This window comes from Pristis pectinata, chromosome 1 (assembly GCF_009764475.1).
Source record: "Pristis pectinata isolate sPriPec2 chromosome 1, sPriPec2.1.pri, whole genome shotgun sequence".
NCBI classification, from domain to species: domain Eukaryota; kingdom Metazoa; phylum Chordata; class Chondrichthyes; order Rhinopristiformes; family Pristidae; genus Pristis; species Pristis pectinata.
In genome coordinates, this window is record NC_067405.1 from 139,381,404 (window position 1) to 139,404,163 (window position 22,760).

The window sequence follows — 22,760 nt, forward strand, 5'->3', positions numbered from 1 at the left end:
GGTGGCAGTCAAGCGGGCTGCTTTGTCCCGGAATGAAATTAGAGAAGTTTATCTAAATTGATAACTTGAATGCTACCTGGTGAGAGAAGGTTTGAGGGGATTTGGTGTGAGGCTGGGGTTGATGGACAATGTATCCTTTTCAGTGTCCCAGAAAGTGGGGGGATATTAGTGGTTGTGGTAGGAATATCAATGCAAGGCCTGCAGAAACCTTCACCCTCACAAGGCCAGTACTTATTGCACTTCCTTACACTGGGCTATAACATCCCATAGAGCAACAGAGAAGCAACAGAGCCTGCTTGTGTTTTGACAGATTACCCAGCTGTTTGCCAGCTTTGATGAAACTCCCCTGGGTGCTGCGTCCTGGGCCCAAGTCCATAAAGCAGTGTTACACGATGGAAGGACAGTGGCGCTTAAAGTTCAGCATCCCAAAGTGCAGAGCCAATGTGCCAAGGACATCATTTTGATGGAGGTAAGTAAGAAATCTTGATTAAGCCTTTAAGAAGCAAAGAGCTTCATACTTAGAGAACTGGATCCTTGATCATCAGGCACTCACCACTCACCTTGTTTTTGTAGATTGTTGGTAAGAAATTCATGCCCGATGTTTTCTGCACCTCACACTGTAACTACTTCCTCATTCTTAAGTAACTGCATATTAAGAGTTACATAAGAGTTGCATAGTATTACATACAAGCTACAGCACAGAATTCGGATCAGCTAAAGACCATTTCACCCATTATTATCCATCCTGGCCAGCAAAGAGTTATCCACTGTAATTCTATTTCCCAGCTCTTGGCCCATGGCCCTGCAGGTCATAGCACTTTGTGCTTATCCAGCTACTCCTTAAATATGGCAAGGGTCTCTGCCTTTCAGGAGTAAGTTCTAGATCCCCATTCCCCACTTTGTAAACAAGTTCTCCTCAAATCCCCTCTGAACCTTTTAAATCTTTGCCCTCTGGTTATTCATCCCTTTGTTCCTTTATCCCTATGGGAATAGGTCCTTCCAATCCACTCTGTCTCGGTCTCCTATAGCTTCATATACCTCATTAAACACCCTCCTCTGTCCTAAGGAAAACAACCCTACCCTTTCCAATCTTTCCTCATAGCTGAAGTTCCCAGTCTTTGCACCTCCTCATAAATCTCCTCTGCACGCTTTGATAGTACCCCCACATCCTTCAGGTAGTGTGGTGACCAGAAGTGTATGTGGTATTCCAGCTGTGGTCTAGCTGGTGTTTTATACAGTTCTGGCATGATTTTTCTGTTCTTATACTCTACACCTCAGACTCAGCCCTTGTAGACCTGCCTTGTCTTCTTGTCCTCTGATGTCTTTTCGTCCCTCAACACCACTCAGTATCCTACCATTTGCTGTACGTTTTCTTGCCTTGTTAAGCCTCACCAAATGCATTATCTCAGAATTCTCCAGACGAAATCTATTTGCCACCCAGCAGTCCTTTGGCATCTTCCTGCAATATTTTGGTTTCTTCCTCACTAATAACCAGTAATTTTAGTATCCCATGCTTAAGCCAAAATCATTGTTAGTTCCTGGCAATTGGTGGTATATTTCAGACAGTGAGCCCTGTGGAATCTCACTGCTCACAACCTTCCAATCACTAAAACACCTGTTGACCATTAACTGTTGCTTCCTGGCATTAAGCCAACCTTGGATCTTCCATGTGGGCCATTGTCAAGTGCCTTGCTAAAATCCACGTAGACTACGTAAAGGTGTTTTCCTCCTAAATCTGCTTTTTGTTATCACCTGAAAAAAATCATTCAGTTTAGTCTTGCCATGACAAATCCATGCTGAACATCCTTGATCCATCCGTGCCTTTCTAAACTCTGATTAATGCTCTTCCCCAGAGTTTTCCAATAAATTGTCCACTGTTGATGTTAGGCTCACTGGCTGGGAATGACTTGATTTATTCCTGTCTCCCTTTTCGAACAGTACCACATTTGCTGCTTTCCAGTCCTGAGGCAAGAAACCTTCAGCCAAGGAGCATTGGAAAATAATGGTCAGAGTTTCTGCTCCTTTCTCCTTAGTTTCTCTTAACAGGCTGCCTTTCATCAGGGATTGGCAATTTATCCACATTAAAATATGAGAAACTCCTTTAATATTTTCTCGCTTGCCATGGTTGTCTTATCTAATATTTCACTATCTCCTCATTAACTACATCAATTACTACATTTTCCCCTTGTGCAGACAAATGCAAAGTGTTCATTAAGAAACCATACCCCCTTCTTCCACTTCCATTTACAGATTACCTTTTCATTCTTTAATAGACCCTATTCTTTCCTTTTGCTCTTTAGATATTTGTAAATCATAATTTGTTGCCTTTGATTTTCATTGCTTCTGTTTGCTTTCCTGATTTCTTTATTTTCACCCCTACATTTTCTATACTACTGTAGACTTACAGTTTGAGTTTGGTATGTAGAGTATGCTTATCATTTTGCCATATTTTATCCTGTATCTCTCTTGACATCTGTGCATCTCTAGATTTGATTCCTTGGTCCCAATTTTAGATCCTTGTGGGAATATATTTGCTCTGAACCCTTGCTATTAAAGTATCTCCTATTCCACTGAAGTTGACTTACCTTCAGGATCTGTTTCCAGTCCAGTTTTGAACAAATTTATCTCAGACCTGGTATGTTTGGCTTACCCCCATTTAAGAACTTTTTGCTCACAACACTAAATTTACTGAGCTTTGATCACTGTTACCAAAATGCACCCCTACCAACACCCTTCCACCAGGCCAGCTTCCATTCCATTGCCTGCAATGAAATTTCCCACAAGCTTTCTCTCACCCTGTTCATCTAACCCAAAGAACATTTCATTTCCCTTGTGTACTTATTCAGTTTCTCTTGAAATGAGTCTTTGCTGTTCATTATCACCCATTGCGATAATGAATTCTATCTTCTTTCAAACGGACAAAGAGTGGATGTGTTGGATTTATGACCATCTTATATTCACAGCGCCCCTTTCCAGATTTAGTTGGGGAGCTGTGAGGACTGAATGTGCATTGGGTTGCAGTGGCTATATTACAGGACTAGAAACCAAGATATCATGAGTTCAAGTCCCAGCAGCGGTTTTGTTCATATGATATGGCCATTGTTGACAAGGTCAACATTTATTTCCCATCCCAAGTTGTCCTGAGGAAGATGGCGTACCTTGGACTACAGCAGACTTCCTGGAGAAGGTACCTCCATGGAGCTTTTGGGTAGGATTTAGACCCAGTGACAATGAAGGAGTGGGAACCTATTGTGCTGTGAGACTTGGAGGGGAACCCATGGTGTTCCCGTGCACCTGCTGCCTTGAGTCCATGGGTTTGCTGAATAAACCTTGTTGTTGCCGTGGATTGTGTAGATTGAACACACTGGTGTCACAGAGTGCTGGTGATGGAATAAGTGAACGCTGGGCATGTCGTTCGGTGACAATCAAGTAGCCTGCTTTATCCCAGAATGAGATTATATCTAAATGGCACCTGGTGAGTGAAGCTTTAAGGGACCTTGGTGTGAAGAATGGACAGGGCGTCATGTTTTGACTTTGACAACAGCTATATGTTGATGAGGAGTATCTTCTATGGTCTGAATTTTCTACTCAGGATCATTGCACCTTGAACAAAATCCAAATGCTCAAGGCTGAGATGAGGTCATGCCCGAGTAATGAAGATGTGAGACTGCAAATTCTTCCTCCACCTAAATCCCCTGCCTTCCCGTGTCACTCACACACCTGGCCGTTGTTAGAATCATGGAAATTTACAGCACAGATGGAACCCATTTGGCCCATTGTTTCCATGCTGGCTGAAAAAGAACCATTGAGACAAATGCAGCTTCCCAGTTCTTGGCCCAGGGCTCTGGGAGTTCTGACTCTTCAGTGACTCACCGGCTACCTTTTAAATGTGATGAGAGTTTGTGCCTTCATTATCCTTTCAGCTACTGAGTTCTAGATACCTTTTTCTTCTTACAGAAGAAATCTTTCCGCCATCCCTCTAATCCAGTTGCAGTGTCCTTCCTTCACCCCTACTTAATGAAGTAAAATAAGTTTTCCTTCTTTGGTATTTCATAATTTTACACATAGAACATAGAACAGTGCAGCACAGTACAGGCCCTTCGGCCCACGATGTGCTGACCTATATAAGCCTTATCCCCATTCAATCTATTCCCCTCTCTACTTCACCTCCCATAACCATCTATTTTTCTTTCGTCCATGTGCCTATCTAATAGTCTCTTAAATGACCCTATCGTATTGGCCCCTACCATCACCCCCGGCAGTGATTACATTTCGTCAGAGCCCCCATTCCAAAGAAAATAACTCTTTCCATCTTATCTTCCTCATCACCAAACTGCTCCATTGCTTGCAACATCCTTATAAATCTGCTCCTTACCCTTTCTTGTGCGATTGCCTTCTTTCTGTAGTACAACATAGAACAGTACAGCACAAAACAGGCCCTTCAGCCCACCATGTCTGCACCAACCACCATGCCAAACTAACTACTCCCATTTGCATGCATATGTGTCTGTCTAAATGCCTCTTAAACATTGCTATCATATCTGCTTCTCCCACCTCCTCAGCAGTAAAAAGAAACTTGCCTTGCAAAACTCCTGTAAACTTTTCTCCTCTCACCTTAAACCTATGCCATCTAGTATTTGCCATTTCCACCCTGGAGATAAAAAGCTCTGACCATCTACCCTACCTATGCCTCTCATAATTTTATATGCATCCATTTGGTTGCCCCTCAACCTCCGACGCTCGAGAGAAAACAATCCAAGTTTGTCCAACCTCGCCTTATAGCTAATACTCTGCAATCCAGGCAGCATCCTGGTGAACCTCTTCTGCAGCCTCTCCAAAGACTCCACATCCTTCCTGTAATGTGGCAACTAGAACTGTACACAGTAGTCCAGATGTGGCCTAACTAAAGTTATATACAGCTGCAACATGACTTCCTGATGTTTAGACTCAATGCCCCAACCAATGAAGGTAAGCATGCTGCATGCCTTCTTTACAACCCTACATACTTGTGTTGCCACTTTCAGGGAGCTATGGACTTGTACCCCAAAATCCAAGTGTGGTGATCAGAAATGTAAGCACAACTCCAGCCCTGGCTCAACTTGTGTTTTACACAGTTCTACCTGATCTTCCTGCTCTTGTATTCTGTGTCTCAGCCAATAAAAGAGATAAAATATCTTTATTAGTTACATGTACATTGAAACACACAGTGAAACGCATCTTTTGCGAAGTGTTCTGGGGGCAGCCCGCAAGTGTCGCCACGTTTCCGGCGCCAACATAGCATGCCCACAACTTCCTAACCTGTACATCTTTGGAATGTGGGAGGAAATCGGAGCACCCGGAGGAAACCCATGCAGACACGGGGAGAACATACAAACTCCTTACAGACAGCAGCCAGAATTGAACCCGGGTCGCTGGCACTGTAAAGCGTTACACTAACCGCTACACTATACAAAAGCACTTAAGAGCACTTTAAACTAAATTGAAAACATTTAAGTAATGCATTCAAAGAAATGTGAATGTCTAAATACCTCACTCCCTTGAACCTGGATGTATGCTTACCAGTGTACCAGTATAAATGTTTACAAGTGTAAATGATGGGAATTGCTACAATTCCATGAGGAATCCAACATTTGTCCGGAGCAGCCAGCAAGTCCAGCTTTCCATGTCCGCATATAAATCCTGAATCTGGTGACATTTACCAGGGAAATGCCAGCAGTTCCACATGGTAGATGGAGAGAAGGAACTTCTACTGGTCAGAGAACCACAGACTACAAGATAGTCTAAAGGTTAGAGCAAGGCCCATGGGACTGAAGTGAGAAACTGTCTCTCCAAGCAGAAAGTGGGAACACTCTTGCACGGAATCCTGTTAATGTGGGTGATTTGTTAATTTTAATTCTGAGATTGTTAGAGCATTAAAGGGTATGTGGAAAAGGCGGGTGTGTCACAGATCAACCAGACAAGCTTCAGGGGAGGAATGGCCTCCTGCTTCTCCTTTTCTCGGAATTCTCTGTGGAATGTATGAAGGAAAAACAACAGCACTCATTTGGAATCCCAAATACTCACCAACTTTTGGCATTTGAACCCCTACCCTGTCATTCCATTAGATCACAACTGAGGTGTACCACAGCTTCATCCACACACCATTACTCCTTTGGCCCAAACACCCCTACTTAACAGAAACCTATCACTCTCAGTTCTGAAGTTTTCAGTTGGGTGGAGTAGGGAAGGGTGGGGCAGGGTTGTGGCTGGGATGAAAGATTGGGAATCAGTGGGTTCTGATGTTGGAGGTCCATTTTATTCCACCCAGAGCACTGACTACATTGTCTGCCTGTTACAGAATCCGGTTGAATGAGTTCAGTGTTTCAATGGCAACTTGTTTTCGCAACTCAGTCTGAACTAGTTGCACATTCACACATATGAACCTTGTGGAGTTATGAGGGGGATGTGGATTTGAGTTCAGTGTAAAAATCATAATCCTTCACCATCTAACAGAATTACTGGTAATAACTTAATGTGTCTTTATTTGAAGTGTTTTGCAGTAAAATTCTGTGGCAAATTAGGAAGGAGAGATAAAGGCACAAAATTCTGGAAATGTCCAGCAGGGCAGGCAGCATCCATGGAGAGAGTATGTTAACATTTCACGGTGATGATTCTTCATAGTAACTGGGGATTAAAAAAGAGAAAAAAGAGAAAGTGCAGAGAGGGAAGGAAGGGAGAGAGAGAGAGAGAGAGAGAGATGTCTTCAGATAGTCAGTAAGTTCACTGCAGAGTCTCACATTTCCAGTGTTAAGTTTATTTTCCCTCTGCTGTTCCGGAAGGGTATGGTTACATAGTCGTTAACTTACTAGATTAGCAGCCAGAGGTCAGGACTATTGATCCAGAAACATGATTTTGAATCCCACCATGGCAACTAGGGGATTTAAATTCAAGTAGTTAAATAAAGGTGTAACGTAACATTATTCTAGTCTTAGTATGGTAACCACGAAACCACCGGACTGTTTGGTTTGCTGATGTCCCCCAGGGAAGGAAATCTGCCAACCTTACCTGGTTTGGCCTGTTTGACATCCCAGACCCACCAATTCAGGGGCATTTAGGGGCGGGTGATAAATGTTGGCATCACCAATGACATCCAGATTCCCTGAATGAATAATAAATTTAATTTTCATTTGTCTCTTTCTATTTGCATTCTCTTCATTTATTTCTTTTCTAATTTAAAGTAATTTCATCTTTGTACTATACTGCTGCTGTGAAACAACAGATTTCATGACATTTAAGTCAGTGATAATAAACCTGATTGTGATTCACATTCAATCCCATCTGGACCCACCCTCCCACAGACTTTTCTTTCTCTCGGTCCCTCTCCCTTTCTCTGAAGTTTAAAACTTGTGCCATTTCCACACTTTCCACACTTCTGATGAGAGGTCATCAACCTGAACCATTGACTCTGTTCCTCTCTCCACAGATGCTGCCTGACTTACTGAGAATTTCCAGCATTTTTTGATTTTAATTTAGATTTGCAGTATCTTATTTTACTTTAGGAACAGTGGTGCAGTTTGTAGAGCTGCTGGCTCACAGCTATAGCTACCCAGGTTCAATTATAACCTCTGGTGCTGTTCACAGATGAAGGAGCTTAATAGTCTGTTCAATGGCTACATCACTTCATCCTATGTCATACATTCCCTTTGTTTCACCCATTGCCCTCCACCACCTTCTCTGCTACTCAGGCCAACCTGCTTTCTCTCTTTCTCAGTTCTGATAAAGGGTCTTTGACCTGAAGCATTAACCGGTTTCTCTTTCCACAGATGCTGCCTGACTGTCTGAGTTCTTCCAGCATTTCTGTTTTTGTTTCAGTTTCCAGCACCTGTAGTTTTTATTTGTTTTCCTCTGATGCTGTCTGCGTGGAGTTTGCATGTTCTCCCTGTGAATGTGTGGGTTTCCTCCGGGTGCTCTGGTTTCCTCCGGGTGCTCTGGTTTCCTCCCACATCCCAAAAATGTGTGGGTTGATAGATTAATTGGCTACTGTAAGTTGCCTGTAGTGTGTAGATGAGTGGTGGAATCTGGGGTGAATTGATGGGAATGCGGGAAGAATAAAGTCAAAGTCAAAACCATGTGTGCACAGGTGCAATGAAAAACTTACTTGCAGCAGCATCATAGGCACATAGCCACATATAAACAGCCTTCACAAGAAAAAAATATAAATTAAACATAAATTATACACAATTTTTAAACAAAAGAGCACAAATAGAACAAAAAAAAATGAAGTCCATTTTAGAACAAAGGATTCAAAGTGATCACAGTGTTGCTAAACTGCAGTGATTAGGGTTGTGCAGGTTGGTTCAAGAGCCGAATGGTTGAAGGGAAGTAGCTGTTCTCAAACCTGGTGGTGTGGGACTTCAGGCTTCTGTGCCCGATGGTATCTGTGAGAAGATGGCATTGTCCGGATGGTGGGGATCTTTGATGATGGGTTAGGGTAGGATTAGTGTAAAACTGGGTGGTTGATGGTTGGCACAGACTCAGTGGACCTTAGGGCTCATTTCTGTCCAGTATCTCTCTATGACTCCTCGAAGGAGAAACATGGCTGATTGCAATGTGTGATGTGACGATGGTGACGATAAAAGAGATAACAAAATAAACTGCCATTCAATTAGGTCACCTTTGATCTGTATCTTAATTTTATCTCTTTGCCTTGCTTATATAGCCCTTAACATCCTGACCAAACAAAAAGCCCCGACTCTTAACTTTATTGTTTTCATATTTATTTCCATTTTACCTTACGATGCAGAAAGAGGTCATTCAGCCCCGCAAGACAGAGATTTACCTGCACCTCCCTTAATATCATTGACTGCATTTGGTGCTCTAAGTGTGGCCTCCTCTACACTGGCGAGACCAAACGCAGACTAGGTGACCATTTCGCAGAACACCTGCGCTCTGTCCGTAACCGCGATCTGCATCTCCCCGTTGTCAGTCACTTCAACCCCCCCTCCCCACTCCATCACAGATATCTGGTCCTTGCCTTCTCCACTGCCAGGGAGAAGGCCAACGGCAAACTGGAGGAACAGCACCTCATTTTCTGTCTTGGAACCTTGCAGCCTAATGGCATGAAATATTGAATTTGCCCACTTTAAAGTACTCCCCACAAACCCCCCCCCCCCCCCCCCCCACAACTCCCCAACCATGCCTTTTATTTTCTTCCCTTTCCTAGCCTCTCTTTTTTATACCCCCTTTTTTCCCTCCTTACCTTTGACCCATCCCCCGGTGGATCTGCTCTCCCCTCCTCCCCCACACCTGCCTATCACTATCTCTTACCTGCATCTACCTATCACCACCTTGTGCCCACCCTGCTTCCCCTCTTTTGTCCACCTATCACTGCTCAGTTTTTCCCTCCTATGTATCGGGCTTCCCCTTTACCCATCTTCAGTCCTGAAGAGGATCCTGACCCAAAATGTTGTCTGACTGCTTTTCTCCACGGATGCTGCCTGGCCTCCAGCATCATCGTGTTTTTCATCTGGATTCCAGTATCTGCAGTCCTTTGTTTCTGGAGTTTCATCCAGCACTCAGAACATTGCAATTATTTCCATTCCTCACTCATCTTCCTGCAACCTGTTCTCCCTCACACCCCCCCCCCCCCACCACCCCGATTCTCCTGTCTCCCATTTATACTGGGGGCAATTTACAGTGTAGCCAATTAACTGACTGACATACCCTTGGGATGTGGGAGGAAGCTGGAACATCAGAAAAAAAACCCACACAGTCACAAGGAGATTGTGTAAATTACATGCAGACAGCGGCCAAGGTCAGGATCAAACCCAGGTTGCTGCAGCTGTGAGCACTACCTGCCGCTCCACTCTACCACTATTTGTTAGGACTGGTTGGCAATTGTTTAAAACAAAGACATTATATTGGACTGAAGCCGTGATTCCTCTCTGCTGCTAATTTCCGTGGGTTTCTTGTCTACTGCTATGGCTAATAGACTGAGAGTGCCGAATATGATTAGATCATAAAAGCCTAACAGGCGTCAATTGGAAGGCCAAATTAAATTCATAGTCATTGAACTGTGTCCTTGGATAGCAACAGCCAAGGTAATTGGGATTTAATACTGGCTATTCTGATTTAATTAATATATTGTTAGGAGCATAATTACTTACCTTTGATCTCTGTTAAATAAAGAGTTGTATTTTGTTACACAAGTGGTTTGCTTGCTCATATATATTCAAAAGCTTGTAGTTACGCCAACAATCATCATCCATGATTAAATGGAACTTTTGCATTATTTTGCAGGTGTAGGGGTCAGTAAAGGGGTCACACCAGGTCAAATAGGTTGCCTGCATGTTCTGGGCATTTGTGCGAATTTCCCTGGTCTATTATTTTTCTTTGGTAGTGTTATGGCTATGTTACTGGGTGAACAATGCAGAGGCCTGGGCTAGTCATCCAGTGGATAGGACTTCAAGCCCAACTATAGGAGTTTGTGATTTTGAATTCCGTTTGAAAATTCTGGGAATAAAAATCTATGGTACTCTCTGGCTTCAAGTCCAATCAGTTCCAGGTTAGTGTTGACTAATGCTGACCCTGCCTCAGCTCATCAGCTGCTGAAACCCTCATCCATGCCTTTGTCCTGTCCACTATTCTGTTAGTCTCCAGGCTGGGGCTCCCACCATGCACCCTTCTAAAACTGGAGGTCATTCAAAACTCTGCTGCTGTATATGTCATAACCCATTGTTGTTGACATTTGTCGGCCTTTTGATGCCAAATGCCCTGATTTAAAAATGTTTTACCCATTTTGAATCCTTCCAAGGTCTTATTCCACCTTGGAGACCTCTACATTCTTCCAATTCTGATCTTCTGTATCAGCCCACTATTGGCAGCCATGCCTTCTTCTGCCTGCCAGGTTTAAACTTCCGTCTCGAGATCTCTCCACCTCTCTATATCTCTGCTGTGCTCCTTGAAACCTGCCTCTTTGACCAGGCTTTTGTTCACCTGTCCTAATAGCTATCATGCCTTGGTGTTAAATTTAGTTTGATAACACTTTAATGTAGTAAAGCATTAAAGGAATTATATAAATGCAATAATAACTTGCATTTATATAGTGCCTTTAATTCTTTACTACATTAAAGGGATTATATGAATGCAAGTTATTATTGGTATCATAAAAAGGCAAAAATAAAAAGCTTATCTCCATGGCAACACTGGCCTTACACACTATCAGAGACAATCTCTTTGTCCTATCCATCACGCCCCCCCCCCCCCCCCCGTCCTCTTTACAAATTTAATTTGTTTTCTCTCTTTCCCAATTCTGATGAAGAATCTCCACCCTGAAACATTAACAATCCTTCCGCGGATGCTGCCTGACCTGCTGAGTGTTTCGAGCATTTTCTGTTCTTCTTTATTATTTAAAATTCAAAGGGTTTATTAATCTCCCTCAGAAGAAAATCTGTCACCCTTATAAGCTCAAGGGCATGTAGTACTTCTGTTTGGTATGATGCGCCTAGCTGGCACGCAAAACAGTTTTTCACTGCATCTCAGTACATGTGACAATAATAAACCAATTGTCGATTACCAATACCTGCATAGCTCGGTGACCAGAACTGCACGCAGTACTCCAGCTGAGGTCAGACCAAGGTTTCGTAAAGTTGGACTGTAACCTCTCCATTTCTGATTTCAGTGCCCCAACTAATGAGGACCAGTATCCTATATGCCTTCCTAGCCATGTTGTCTACCTGTGTTGCCACCTTCAAGGGTCTATGGATATACTCCAAGGTGCTTCTGTTCCTCAATACTCCCTAAGAACCTGCCATTCATGGTGAATGTCCTAGCCTCATTAGTGCTCCCAAAATGCATCATCTTTATCTGGATTAAACTCCATTTGCCATTCTACAGCCCATTTCACCAACACATCGATATCTCTCTGCAGCCTCAGATTACCTTCCACACCATCAACAACTCCGTCAATCTTCGTATCATCCACGAACATACTGATCATGCCTCCTATGTCCACATCCAAGTCATTCACATATATTATAAACAGCAAGAGTCTCAGCACTGATCCTTGTGGGACACCATTAGTCATAGGCATCCAATCACTAAAGCAGCCCTCAACCATCACCGTCTGTCTCTTATTGCCAAGCCAATTTTGGTTCCAGTTTGCCAACCTTCCCTCTATTCCATGGGCCCCAACCTTTTGAACCAACCTCCCATGTGGGACCTTGTCAAAGGCTTTACTAGAGCCCATGTAAATCACATCTATTGCCCTGCCCTCATCGATACACTTTGGTCAGACAGGACCTGCCCTTGACAAAGCCATGTGGTCTGTCTCTGATTAGTCCCTGCCTTTTGGATCATTCTTCCACAGAGCTGGCATAGGTAGAATGAACTGAATGGTAGCATCATTCTGTGAAATTAGTAGGGTTAATAATAAAGGGAAAATAACCAAGAGGCTATAATCACATCAGAGAAAATTTTAATTTCATTGATTGATAGTAAGCCTTGAAATAATAAACTAATTGCATTCAGGCTTAACAAAAGTCCACAAAACACTCTCAAACCAAAGTACCATTTTGTAGATTTAATTACAAAAAGCATATTTCTAACGTTTGGTTAGCTTGTGTTTCAGCTTGGCTCTGTGACAACACTTCCATCCCCAACACAGGCGCCTATGAGTTCAGTGTTCCGCATGTAACACGGCCTAATGCTTCCTAGCAACACGGAAGGGATGTTCTGTTATCACTGACCCCAAATATCTGATGAGACTCGTCTACCTGCTTTGATCAGCTCAAACATTCCAAGGCAATTTTTCAGGTGGCGTAACTTGTCGTTGTTCCAGTTCCCATCTGGAGACCACACATGATACAGGAAACAATCAACGATTTAGGAGAACAGCACCTCATATTCTTCTTGGGTAATCTACAACCCAATGGTATGAACATAGAACATAGAACAGTACAGCACAGTACGGGCCCTTCTGCCTACAGTGTTGTGCCGACTGATATAAACCTTATCCACATTCTATCGATCCCTCTCCCTACTTCACCTCCTATAACCCTCTATTTTTTTTCATCCATGTGCTTATCAAAGAGTCTCTTAAATGACCCAATCATATCAGCCCCTATCACCCACCACCCCGTATAATATCTAGATGACCTCTAGTATTGGCCGTTACCTCCCTGGGGAAAAGATGCTGGCTGTCCACTCTGTCAATGCCTTTCATAATCTTATATTACCACTATCAAGTCTCCTCTCATCCTCCATCTCTCTAAGGAGAAAAGTCCTTACTTGCTCAGCCTCTCCTCATAAGACATGTTCTCCAATCCAGGTAGCGTTCTTGTAAATCTCCTCTGCAACCTCTCCAAAGCTTCCACATCCTTCCTATAATGTAGCGGCCAGAACTGGGCACAATATTCCAGATGTGGTTTAACCAGGCTCTTATAGAGTTGCAATATTACCTCTCTGCTCTTGAACTCAATCCCTCAGCTGATGAAGGCCCGCACATCATACGCCTTTTTAACCACTCTATCAACATGCACGGCAACTTTGAGGGATCTACGTACTAGAACCCCAAGATCCCTCTGTTCCTCCACATTGCTAAGAATCCTGTCACTAACCATGTACTCTGCCTTCAAGTTAGATCTTACAAAGTCTATCACTTCACACTTCTCCAGATTGAACTCCATCTGCCACTTCTCTGCCCAGCTCTGCGTCCTGTCAATATCCCGTTGCAATCTATGACAACCTTCTGCACTATCTACTGCATCACCAACCTTCGTGTCATCTGCAAACTTACCAACTTACCCTTCCACCTCTTCATTCCAAGTCATTTATAAAATTCACAAAGAGCAGTGGCCCAGTACAGACCCCTGCGGAACACTGCTAGTCACCGACCTCCAGATCGAATACTCCCCTTCTACAACCACCCTCTGCCTTCTGTGGGCAAGCCAATTTTCCATAGATCCCATACCTCATGACCATCTGGATGAGCCTACCATGGGAACCTTGTCAAATGCCTTGCTAAAATCCATGTATACCACTTCACCAATCTGTCTCGTCACTTCCTCGAAAAAACTCTATTAGGCTTACGAGGCACGACCTGCCTTTCACAAAGACACGTTGACTATCCCTTACAAGACTATGCATCTCCATATACTCATAAATCTTGTCCCTAAGAATCCTCTCAATAGCTTGCCCACCACAGATGGAAGACTAACTGGTTTGTAATTCCCAGGATTATCCCTTTTACCTTTCTTGAACAACTGAACAACATTTGCCAACATTTGCCTCCGGTACCACTCCTGTGGCCAGGGAGAACTCAAGGATCATTGCTAACGCAATCTCTTTCCGCAGGGACCTATCTATCCTCATAGCTCCAACACTGCTTCTTTCTTAACCTTGAACATTGAATTTTCCAATTTCAGCTGTTCCTTTCTCTCTCCTGCTGATCCACCCGGGTTCTCTCACCCCACTTCTTCTTTCAACCCTCTCCATCCCCGTCACCCAGTTTTGTTTCACTTCCCCATCTGGTGCCCATCACCCACACACATAACCTACTGGGTCTCCCATCCTCTCCCCCAACTGGTTCCACCTGCCCATCCCCCCCCCCCCCCCACCTTATCTAGTTCCACTTACCACCATCCTTACCTGTCAGATTCCAGTGCCTGCAGACTCTTGTGTCTCTACTCATCACCCTCCAGCCTCTGTCTCTACCTCCACCCTTCCCTCCCCACACCTGGCTTCATTTGCTGCTTGTCTTACTTATAGAACATAGAACAACACAGCACAGAACAGGCCCTTTGGCCCACAATGTTGTGCCGACATAACTATTCCCCCCTACCTACAGAAAGCCCATATCCCTCTATTTTCCTCTCATTCATGTGCCCATCCAAGCCCCTCTTAAAAGCCCCCAATGAATTTGCCTCCACCACCCTATCAGGCAACGCATTCCAGGCATCTACCACTCTCTCGGTAAAAAACGTACCCCTCACATCTGTTCTGAACCTACCCCTCTCACCTTAAATGCATGCCCTCTGGTATTGGATCGCTCAATAATGGGAAAAAGATATTGCTTGTCCACCCTATCTATGCCCCTCATAATTTTATACACTTCCAACAGATCCCCCCTCAGCCTCCGCCGCTCCAGAGAAATGAGCCCAAGTTTGTCCACACACTGTCTCTACCTATCACCCACCAACTGCTGTGTCCCACCTTCCCCTCTCCCTCCTGGCTCCATCTGCCTATCATCCCCCTGCTCACCTGGTCCCACCTATCACCTGCCAGCCCCTGCCTCACCCCTCCCTCTCACCACCTCATACTGACTATCTCCCCTCTACGTTCTCAGTCCTGATGCAGGCTCTTCACCTGAGACGTCGACCATCCCTCTGCCTCCACAGATGCTGCCTGACCTGCTGAGTTCCTGCAGCAGTTTGCTTCTTGCTCCAGTTTACAGCATCTGCAGTCCTTTGTGTCAGAGTAATACAGCATGTAAACAGGCCTTTCGGCCCAACTGTTCCATGCCGACCACAGCATCCTCCCTGCTAGTCCCAGTTGCCCGTGCTTGGCCCGTAATCCTCCGAGCCCCTCCCCTCCATGTACCTATCCAAATGCCTCTTAAATGTTCCAATTGTACCTGCCTCGACCACTTCCTCTGGCAGCTCGTTCTAGGTACTCACCACCCTCTGTGTAAAGAGGTTACCTCTCAGGTCTCTTTTAAATCTCTCCACTCTTATCTTGTATCTGTGCCCTCTAGTTATGGACTCCCAACCCTGGGGAAAAGACTATGACCGTCCTCCTTATTCATACCCCTCATGGTTTTATAAACTTCTATGAGGTCATCCCTCATTCTCCTGCACTCCAAGGAATAAAGATCCAGCATGGCCGACCTCTCCCTATAACTCAGGCCCTCTAGTCTAGGCAGCATCCTTGTAAATCTCTTCTTCACTCTCTCCAACTTGACAATGTCTTTCCTATAACAGGGTGACCAAAACTGTACATAATACTCCAAATGCGGCTTCACCAAAGACTTGTATAACTGCAACATAATGTCCCTACTCCTAAACTCGATGCCCTGACTGATGAAGGCCAGCATGCTAAACACCTTCTTCACCACCCTGTCTAATCGTGCGGCTGTTTTCAGCAACCTGTGCACTTGTACTCCCAGGTCCCTCTGTTCCACAGCACTCGTCAGTGCCCTGCCATTCACTGTATAAGTCCTACCCTGGTTTAACTGTCCAAAATGCATCACCTCACACTTATCCAAGTTGAAATCCATTTGTCATTCCTCAGCCCATCTCCCCAACTGATCAAGATCTCTTTGCAATTCATTGTAACCTGCTTCACTATCAACAAGTCCCCCTAATTTAGTATCATCGGCAAACTTGCGAATCGTGCCATGTACATTCATATCTAATTAATTTACATAAATAACGATAGAGCTCCCAACATTGACCCCTGGGGCACTCCACTAGTCACAGACCTGCAGTCAAAGAATTGACCTTCAACCATCACTCTCTGCTTCCTATCATTGAGCCAATTCTGAATCCACCTCGCTAGCTCCCCCGAATCCCATGCAACGTAACCTTCCAGATCAGCCTGCCATGCGGGACCTTGTCAAAGGCCTTACTAAAGACCATATAGACAACATCCACTGCCCTACCTTCATCTATCCCCTTAATTACCTCTTTGAAAAACTCCAAAAGATTCATCAGTCATGACCTCCCATGCACAAAGCCATGCTGACTATTCCTGATCAGGCCTTGACTATCCAAGTGATGGTAGATCTTGGCCCTCAGAATTCCCTCCAATAACTTCCCTACAACTGAAGTCAGGTTTGCCGGTCTGTAGCTCCCTGGCCTGTCCTTGCTACCCTTCTTGAACAATGAAACAACATTAGCCACCCTCCAGTCTTCTGGAACTTCACCAGTGGCCAGCGATGAAGCAAATATCTCTACAAGGGCCTCTGTGATTTCTTCGCTGGCCTCCCATAAGGTCTGGGGGTGCACTTGGTCAGGCCCTGGGGATATTCCCACCTTAATGCGCTTCAAGGCTGCAAATACCTCCTTCCCCGTAATATGCATGTGATCCAAGACCTCACTACTTATTACCATCATTTCGCTGGCATCCATGATATTCTCCTTAATAAACACCGAGGAGAAATAGACATTAAAAATCTTGGCCATCTCCTGTGGCTCTACACACGCGGCCCGGATGGTCTTCAAGAGGACCTAGTCTCTCCTTAGTCACCCTTTTACTGTTGATATAACTGAAGAACCTTTTGGGATTATATTTAACCCTGCCTATCTACAGGGAACAATCAGTTTTCCTTCAAAGAAACAATAAGATAACTTCAAAAGGACGATTGAAATTCGAAAAGATGCAGATTCTGGAAATCTGAAATATATACAGAAAATGATGGAAATACTGAACAGGTCAGGTGGCAACTGTGGAAGAACAAAGTTAACATTTCAGGACGAAGATGCTTTGTCAGAACTGGTAAAGAGAGAAACCACATTGGCTGTAAGTTGCAGAAGGATGGATGGGACCAAAGGAATATCTCTTATAAGGTGAGGCCAGGGTTGCTGCGGAGATAAGATGGTCATCCGAGCAATGGCTTAATGGGGTAGTTAGAGAGAGAGAGAGATAATCTGAACAAAGGAACATCAGAATCAGAATCAAAACGAAGTTTATCATCACTAACATATGATGTGAAATTTGTTGTTTTGCGGCAGCAGTACAGTGTAAAAACATAAAAATCTATAAATCACGAAAATAAATAAGTAGTGCAAAAGAAAGGAATAATGAGGTAGTGTTCATGGGTTCATGGATTGTTCAGAAATCTGATGGTGGAGGGGAAGAAGCTGTTCCAGAATCATTGAATGTGGGTCTTCAGGCTCCTGTACCTCCTCCTTGATGGTAGTAATGAGAAGAGGGCATGTCCCAGATGGTGAGGGTCCTTAATGATAGATGCTGCCTTCTTAAGGCACTGCCTCTTGAAGATGTCCTCGATGGTGGGGAGGGTTGTGCCAGTGATGGAGCTGGCTGGGTCTACAAGCCTCTGTGGCCTCTTGCGATCCTGTGCATTGGAGGTTCCATTATCAAGCTGTAATGCAACCAGTCAGAATGCTCTCCACCATACATCTATAGAAATCTATAAGAGTCTTTGGTGACATACCAAATCTCCTCAAACTCCTAACAAAGTAGAGCTGCTGGCATGCCTTCTTTGTGATTGCATCAATATGTTGGGCCCAGGATAGATCCTCTGAGATGTTGATGCCCAGGAACTTGAAGCTGCTCACCCTTTCCACCACTGACCCCTCAATGAGGACTGGTGTGCGTTCTCCCGACTTCCCGTTCCTGAAGTCACAATCAGTTCCTTAGTCTTGCTGACGTTGAGTGCGAGGTCATTGTTGCGACTCCACTCAACGAGCCGACCTATCTCACTCCTGTATGCCTCCTCATCGCCATCTGAGATTCTACCAACAACAGTTGTGTCATCGGTGAATTTCTAGATAATGTTGGCAATTAGAGAGAGAAAGAGAGAGAGAGAACACAAATAAAGGAATGTAAAAGGCACAAAGTTAGCACAGTCTGACCTGCTGGGCAATCCCACAGGTCTGAGTGTTACAACTTTTACATTCCCTTGCTTCTGTTCTTACTCTGCAACTGCCCCTTGTTTCAGAGCTTTTATGTTCTTTTGCTCAGGTTCTCGCTTTCTGACTGCCCCCATTGACTAGATGGCCTTGTTTACAGGTCCCCACAGCAACACTGGCCTCACCCTATCTCAGATATCCCCTTTGTCCTATCCACTTCTCCCCCACCTTCTCTGCAACTTAAAACCAATTGTTTTCTCTCTTTCCCAGTTCTGATGAAGGGTCTCCGACCTGAAGCATTAATGCTGTTTCTCTTTCAGCAGCTCAGAAAAGCTGTGGGGCTTTTCCAGCATTTTCTGAAAGTATTTGATTGGCTGGTTGAGCCTGTGAAAGGATCTGTTTAAATGCAAGTCTCCCTTTTTACTTGTGAGACCCAGGTCTTCAATTATTTAGTTCAGTTGAATCATTGAATGTGGATGACATTAGCAAGGCTAACGTTGATTGTCCATCTCCAACTGCTGCTGAACTTGGTGGTCTTGGGTTGATTCGACTGCTGTGTGTCCGAGGTCACACATAGATCAGACCAGGTAAGGATGGCAGATTCCAATAATCTCATAGCCACTGTTCCTGATGCTGGATTTATATTCCATCATTCCTTAATAACTTGGATTTAAATTCCCCAGCTGCCGTGGTGGGGTTTGAATTCAAGTCTCCAGATCAATGCTCCAGACCCTTGGATTTCAGTCCAGTAACTTAACCATTCTGGAAATGCACTTAAAAACTTGTTTTCCAACAGTGAGAGTGTCTTTCATTTACGTAATACCTTTAATGTACCAAGCCGGCTCCACATCTGGGCTTCAATGTGTCTGGATCAAGTGGCTTTTATCCTCCTCAGGACGTGTTAACTCAACACAGTCCTTTTCTGGCTTTGGCTTGGAACAAGGCAATCAATGACATTCTGTTTCTCCTCCAGTGTTACAAGGGCGCAGGCTAATTGTAGTAGGTCTCATGCAATAGGAGATCTATGAATAGATGCAATCTCTTTTTATTTAAAAGGGTCTTAAAATTAAACAATGGGCACTTATTCCATTCAACGTCATTATCACAGCAGTAGACTCAGCCGCCTATTTGACTGTCCTCTTGTCCATCATCTCTCATTGTCAATGTCAGCAGGTGCAGGGACAATGTTCTAAAGGCAGTTTTGCGAGATGGGCAACAATTTGTGTATACATTAGGAAGACTTTAATGCCAAGAAAACAGTAACATGAGTGCATGGGATGGTAAGGAAGGCGTATGGCATGCTTACCATAGAACCATAGAACAATAGGGCACAATACAGGCCCTTCAGCCCACCATGTTGTGCCGCCCTTCAAACTACACCTAAGACCCCTTCCTCCCATATATCCCTCTAACTTCAATTCCTCCATATGCTTATCTAACAATCTTTTGAACTTGACCAATGTATCAGCCTCCACCACCACCCCAGGCAGCGCATTCCATGCACCAACCACTCTCTGGGTGAAAAACCTCCCTCTGAAATCACCCTTGAACTTCCCACCCATTACCTTAAAGCCATGTCCTCTTGTTTTGAGCATTGGCACCGTGGGAAAGAGGCGCTGGCTGTCCACTCTATCTATTCCTCTCAATATCTCGTATACCTCTATCATGTCTCCCTTCATCCTTCTTCTTTCCAATGAGAACAGCCTCAGCTCCTTTAGTCTCTGCTCATAATCCATATTCTCTAATCCAGGCAGCATCCTGGTAAATCTCCTCTGCACCCTTTCCAACGCCTCCACATCCTTCCTACAATGAGGCAACCAGAACTGGACACAGTACTCTAAGTGTGGCCTAACCAGAGTTTTGTAAAGCTGCATCGTCACTTCGCGGCTCTTAAACTCGATCCCCCGACTTATGAAAGCTAACATCCCATAAGCTTTCTTAACTACCCTATCCACCTGTGAGGCAACTTTCAGTGATCTGTGGATATGAACCCCCAGATCCCTCTGCTCCTCTACACTGCCCAGAATCCTGCGATTTACCTTGAACTCCGCCTTGGAGTTTGTCCTTCCAAAGTATACTACCTCACATTTCTTTGGATTGAACTCCATCTGCCACTTGTCAGCCCAGCTCTGCATCCTATCAATATCCCTCTGCAAGCTTCGACAGCCCTCCACACCATCCACAACACCACTGATCTTTGTATCATCTGCAAACTTGCTAACCCAGCCTTCCACCCCCTCATCTAAGTCGTTAATAAATATCACAAAAAGTAGAGGTCCCAGAACCGATCCCTGCGGGACACCACTAGTCACAGCCCTCCAATCCGAATGCACTCCCTCCACCACAACCCTCTGCTTTCTACAGGCAAGCCAATTCTGAATCCACACTGCCAAGCATCCCTGGATCCTTTGGCCTCTGACCTTCTGAAGAAGCCTACCATGCGGAACCTTATCAAACGCCTTACTAAAATCCATGTAGACCACATCCACTGCACTACCCTCATCAATCTTCCTGGTCACCTCCTCAAAGAACCCTATCAGGCTTGTGAGGCAAGATCTTCCCTTCACAAAGCCATGCTGGCTGACCCTAATCAGTCCATGTTTCTCCAAATGCTCATAGATCCTATCTCTTAGAATCCTTTCCAACAGCTTACCCACCACAGACGTAAGGCTCACCGGTCTGTAATTCCCTGGACTATCCCTTCTACCTTTTTTGAATAAAGGGACAACATTCGCCACCTTCCAATCCTCCGGCATCATCCCTGTTGACAACGAGGACTCAAGGATCCTAACCAATGGTTCAGCAATCTCCTCCCTCGCCTCACGAAACAGCCTGGGGAATATTCTGTCAGGACCTGGGGACTTATCTGTCCTGATATTTTCTAACAACTCCAACACATCCTCTCTCTTAATATCTACATACTCTAGAACATTACCCTCACCTGCACTGTTCTCAGCATCATCAAGACCCCTCTCCTTGGTGAATACTGAAGAGAAGTATTCATTGAGAACCTCATCCACTTCCACAGCTTCCAGGCACATCCTCCCATCTTTGTCTTTAATTGGACCTACCTCTACCCTAGCCATCCTTCTGCTCTTTACGTACGCGAAAAAAGCCTTGGGATTCTCCTTAATCCTACTCGCCAAAGCCTTTTCATGTCCCCTTCTCGCTCTCCTCAGCCCTTTCTTGAGTTCCTTCCTTGCTACTCTATATTCCTCATGAGCCCTGTCTGATCCTTGCTGCTTACACCTTATGTATGCTGCCCTCTTCTTCCTAACTAGTCATTCCACCTCTCTCGTCACCCACGGTTCCTTCACCCTGCCATTTCTTCTCTGCCTCAACGGGACAAATTTATCCCTAACATCCTGCAAGAGATCCCTGGACATCAACCACATCTCCATAATACATTTCCCTTCAAAAATGCCATCCCAATTTACACTCCCAAGTTCTCGCCTTATAGCCTCATAATTTGCCTTTCCCCAATTAAATATCTTTCCGTCCTCTTTGCTCCTATCCCTGTCCATGACAATTCTAAATGTTATGGAACAATGGACACTGTCCCCCAAATGCTCACCCACCGATAGATCTGTCACCTGACCCGGTTCATTACCTAAAACTAGATCTAATATGGCATTCCTTCTAGTCGGCCTGTCAACATACTGTGACAGGAATCCGTCCTGGACACACTTAACAAACTGCGCCCCATCTAAACCTTTGGCACTAAGTAAGTGCCAATCAATATTTGGAAAGTTGAAGTCTCTCATTATAATAACCCTGTTATTTTCGCATCTCTCCAAAAACTACCTCCCAATCTGCTCCTCAGTATCCCTACTGCTACCGGGGGGCCTATAGAATACTCCCAGGAGGGTAACTGCCCCTTTCTTATTCCTAACTTCCACCCATATTGACTCTAGAGAGGATCCTTCTACATTATCTACCCTTTCTGCAGCTGTAACAGTGTCCCTGACCAGTATCACTGGAGGTATAGACAGTCACAGTGGAAGTGTTGAGGAGGGAATCAAGTCAAGTTAAGTTGAGTTTATTGTCATGTGCACAAGTATGGTGAGGTACAGGTATCATGAAAAACTTGCCAATAGCGGCATCACCATAGGCACATAAATTCAGACAACTGACAGAACATAAATTATACAAGACGGTGAAGAAAAAAGACTGTGCGAAATAAGAAATTAG

At 44.5% G+C, this 22,760-nt stretch overlaps 1 protein-coding gene across 2 annotated transcripts in view; it reads left to right on the forward strand.

Moving 5' to 3' along the window:
* The window catches only part of adck1 (aarF domain containing kinase 1), a 567,777-nt gene that overhangs the window by 279,230 nt on the left and 265,787 nt on the right, over positions 1-22,760 (forward strand). For both annotated transcript variants that reach the window (XM_052017675.1, XM_052017684.1), the window contains exon 5: positions 311-469. In XM_052017675.1, the coding sequence (XP_051873635.1) occupies positions 311-469 (159 nt within the window). The remainder of the gene's footprint in view (positions 1-310; positions 470-22,760) is intronic.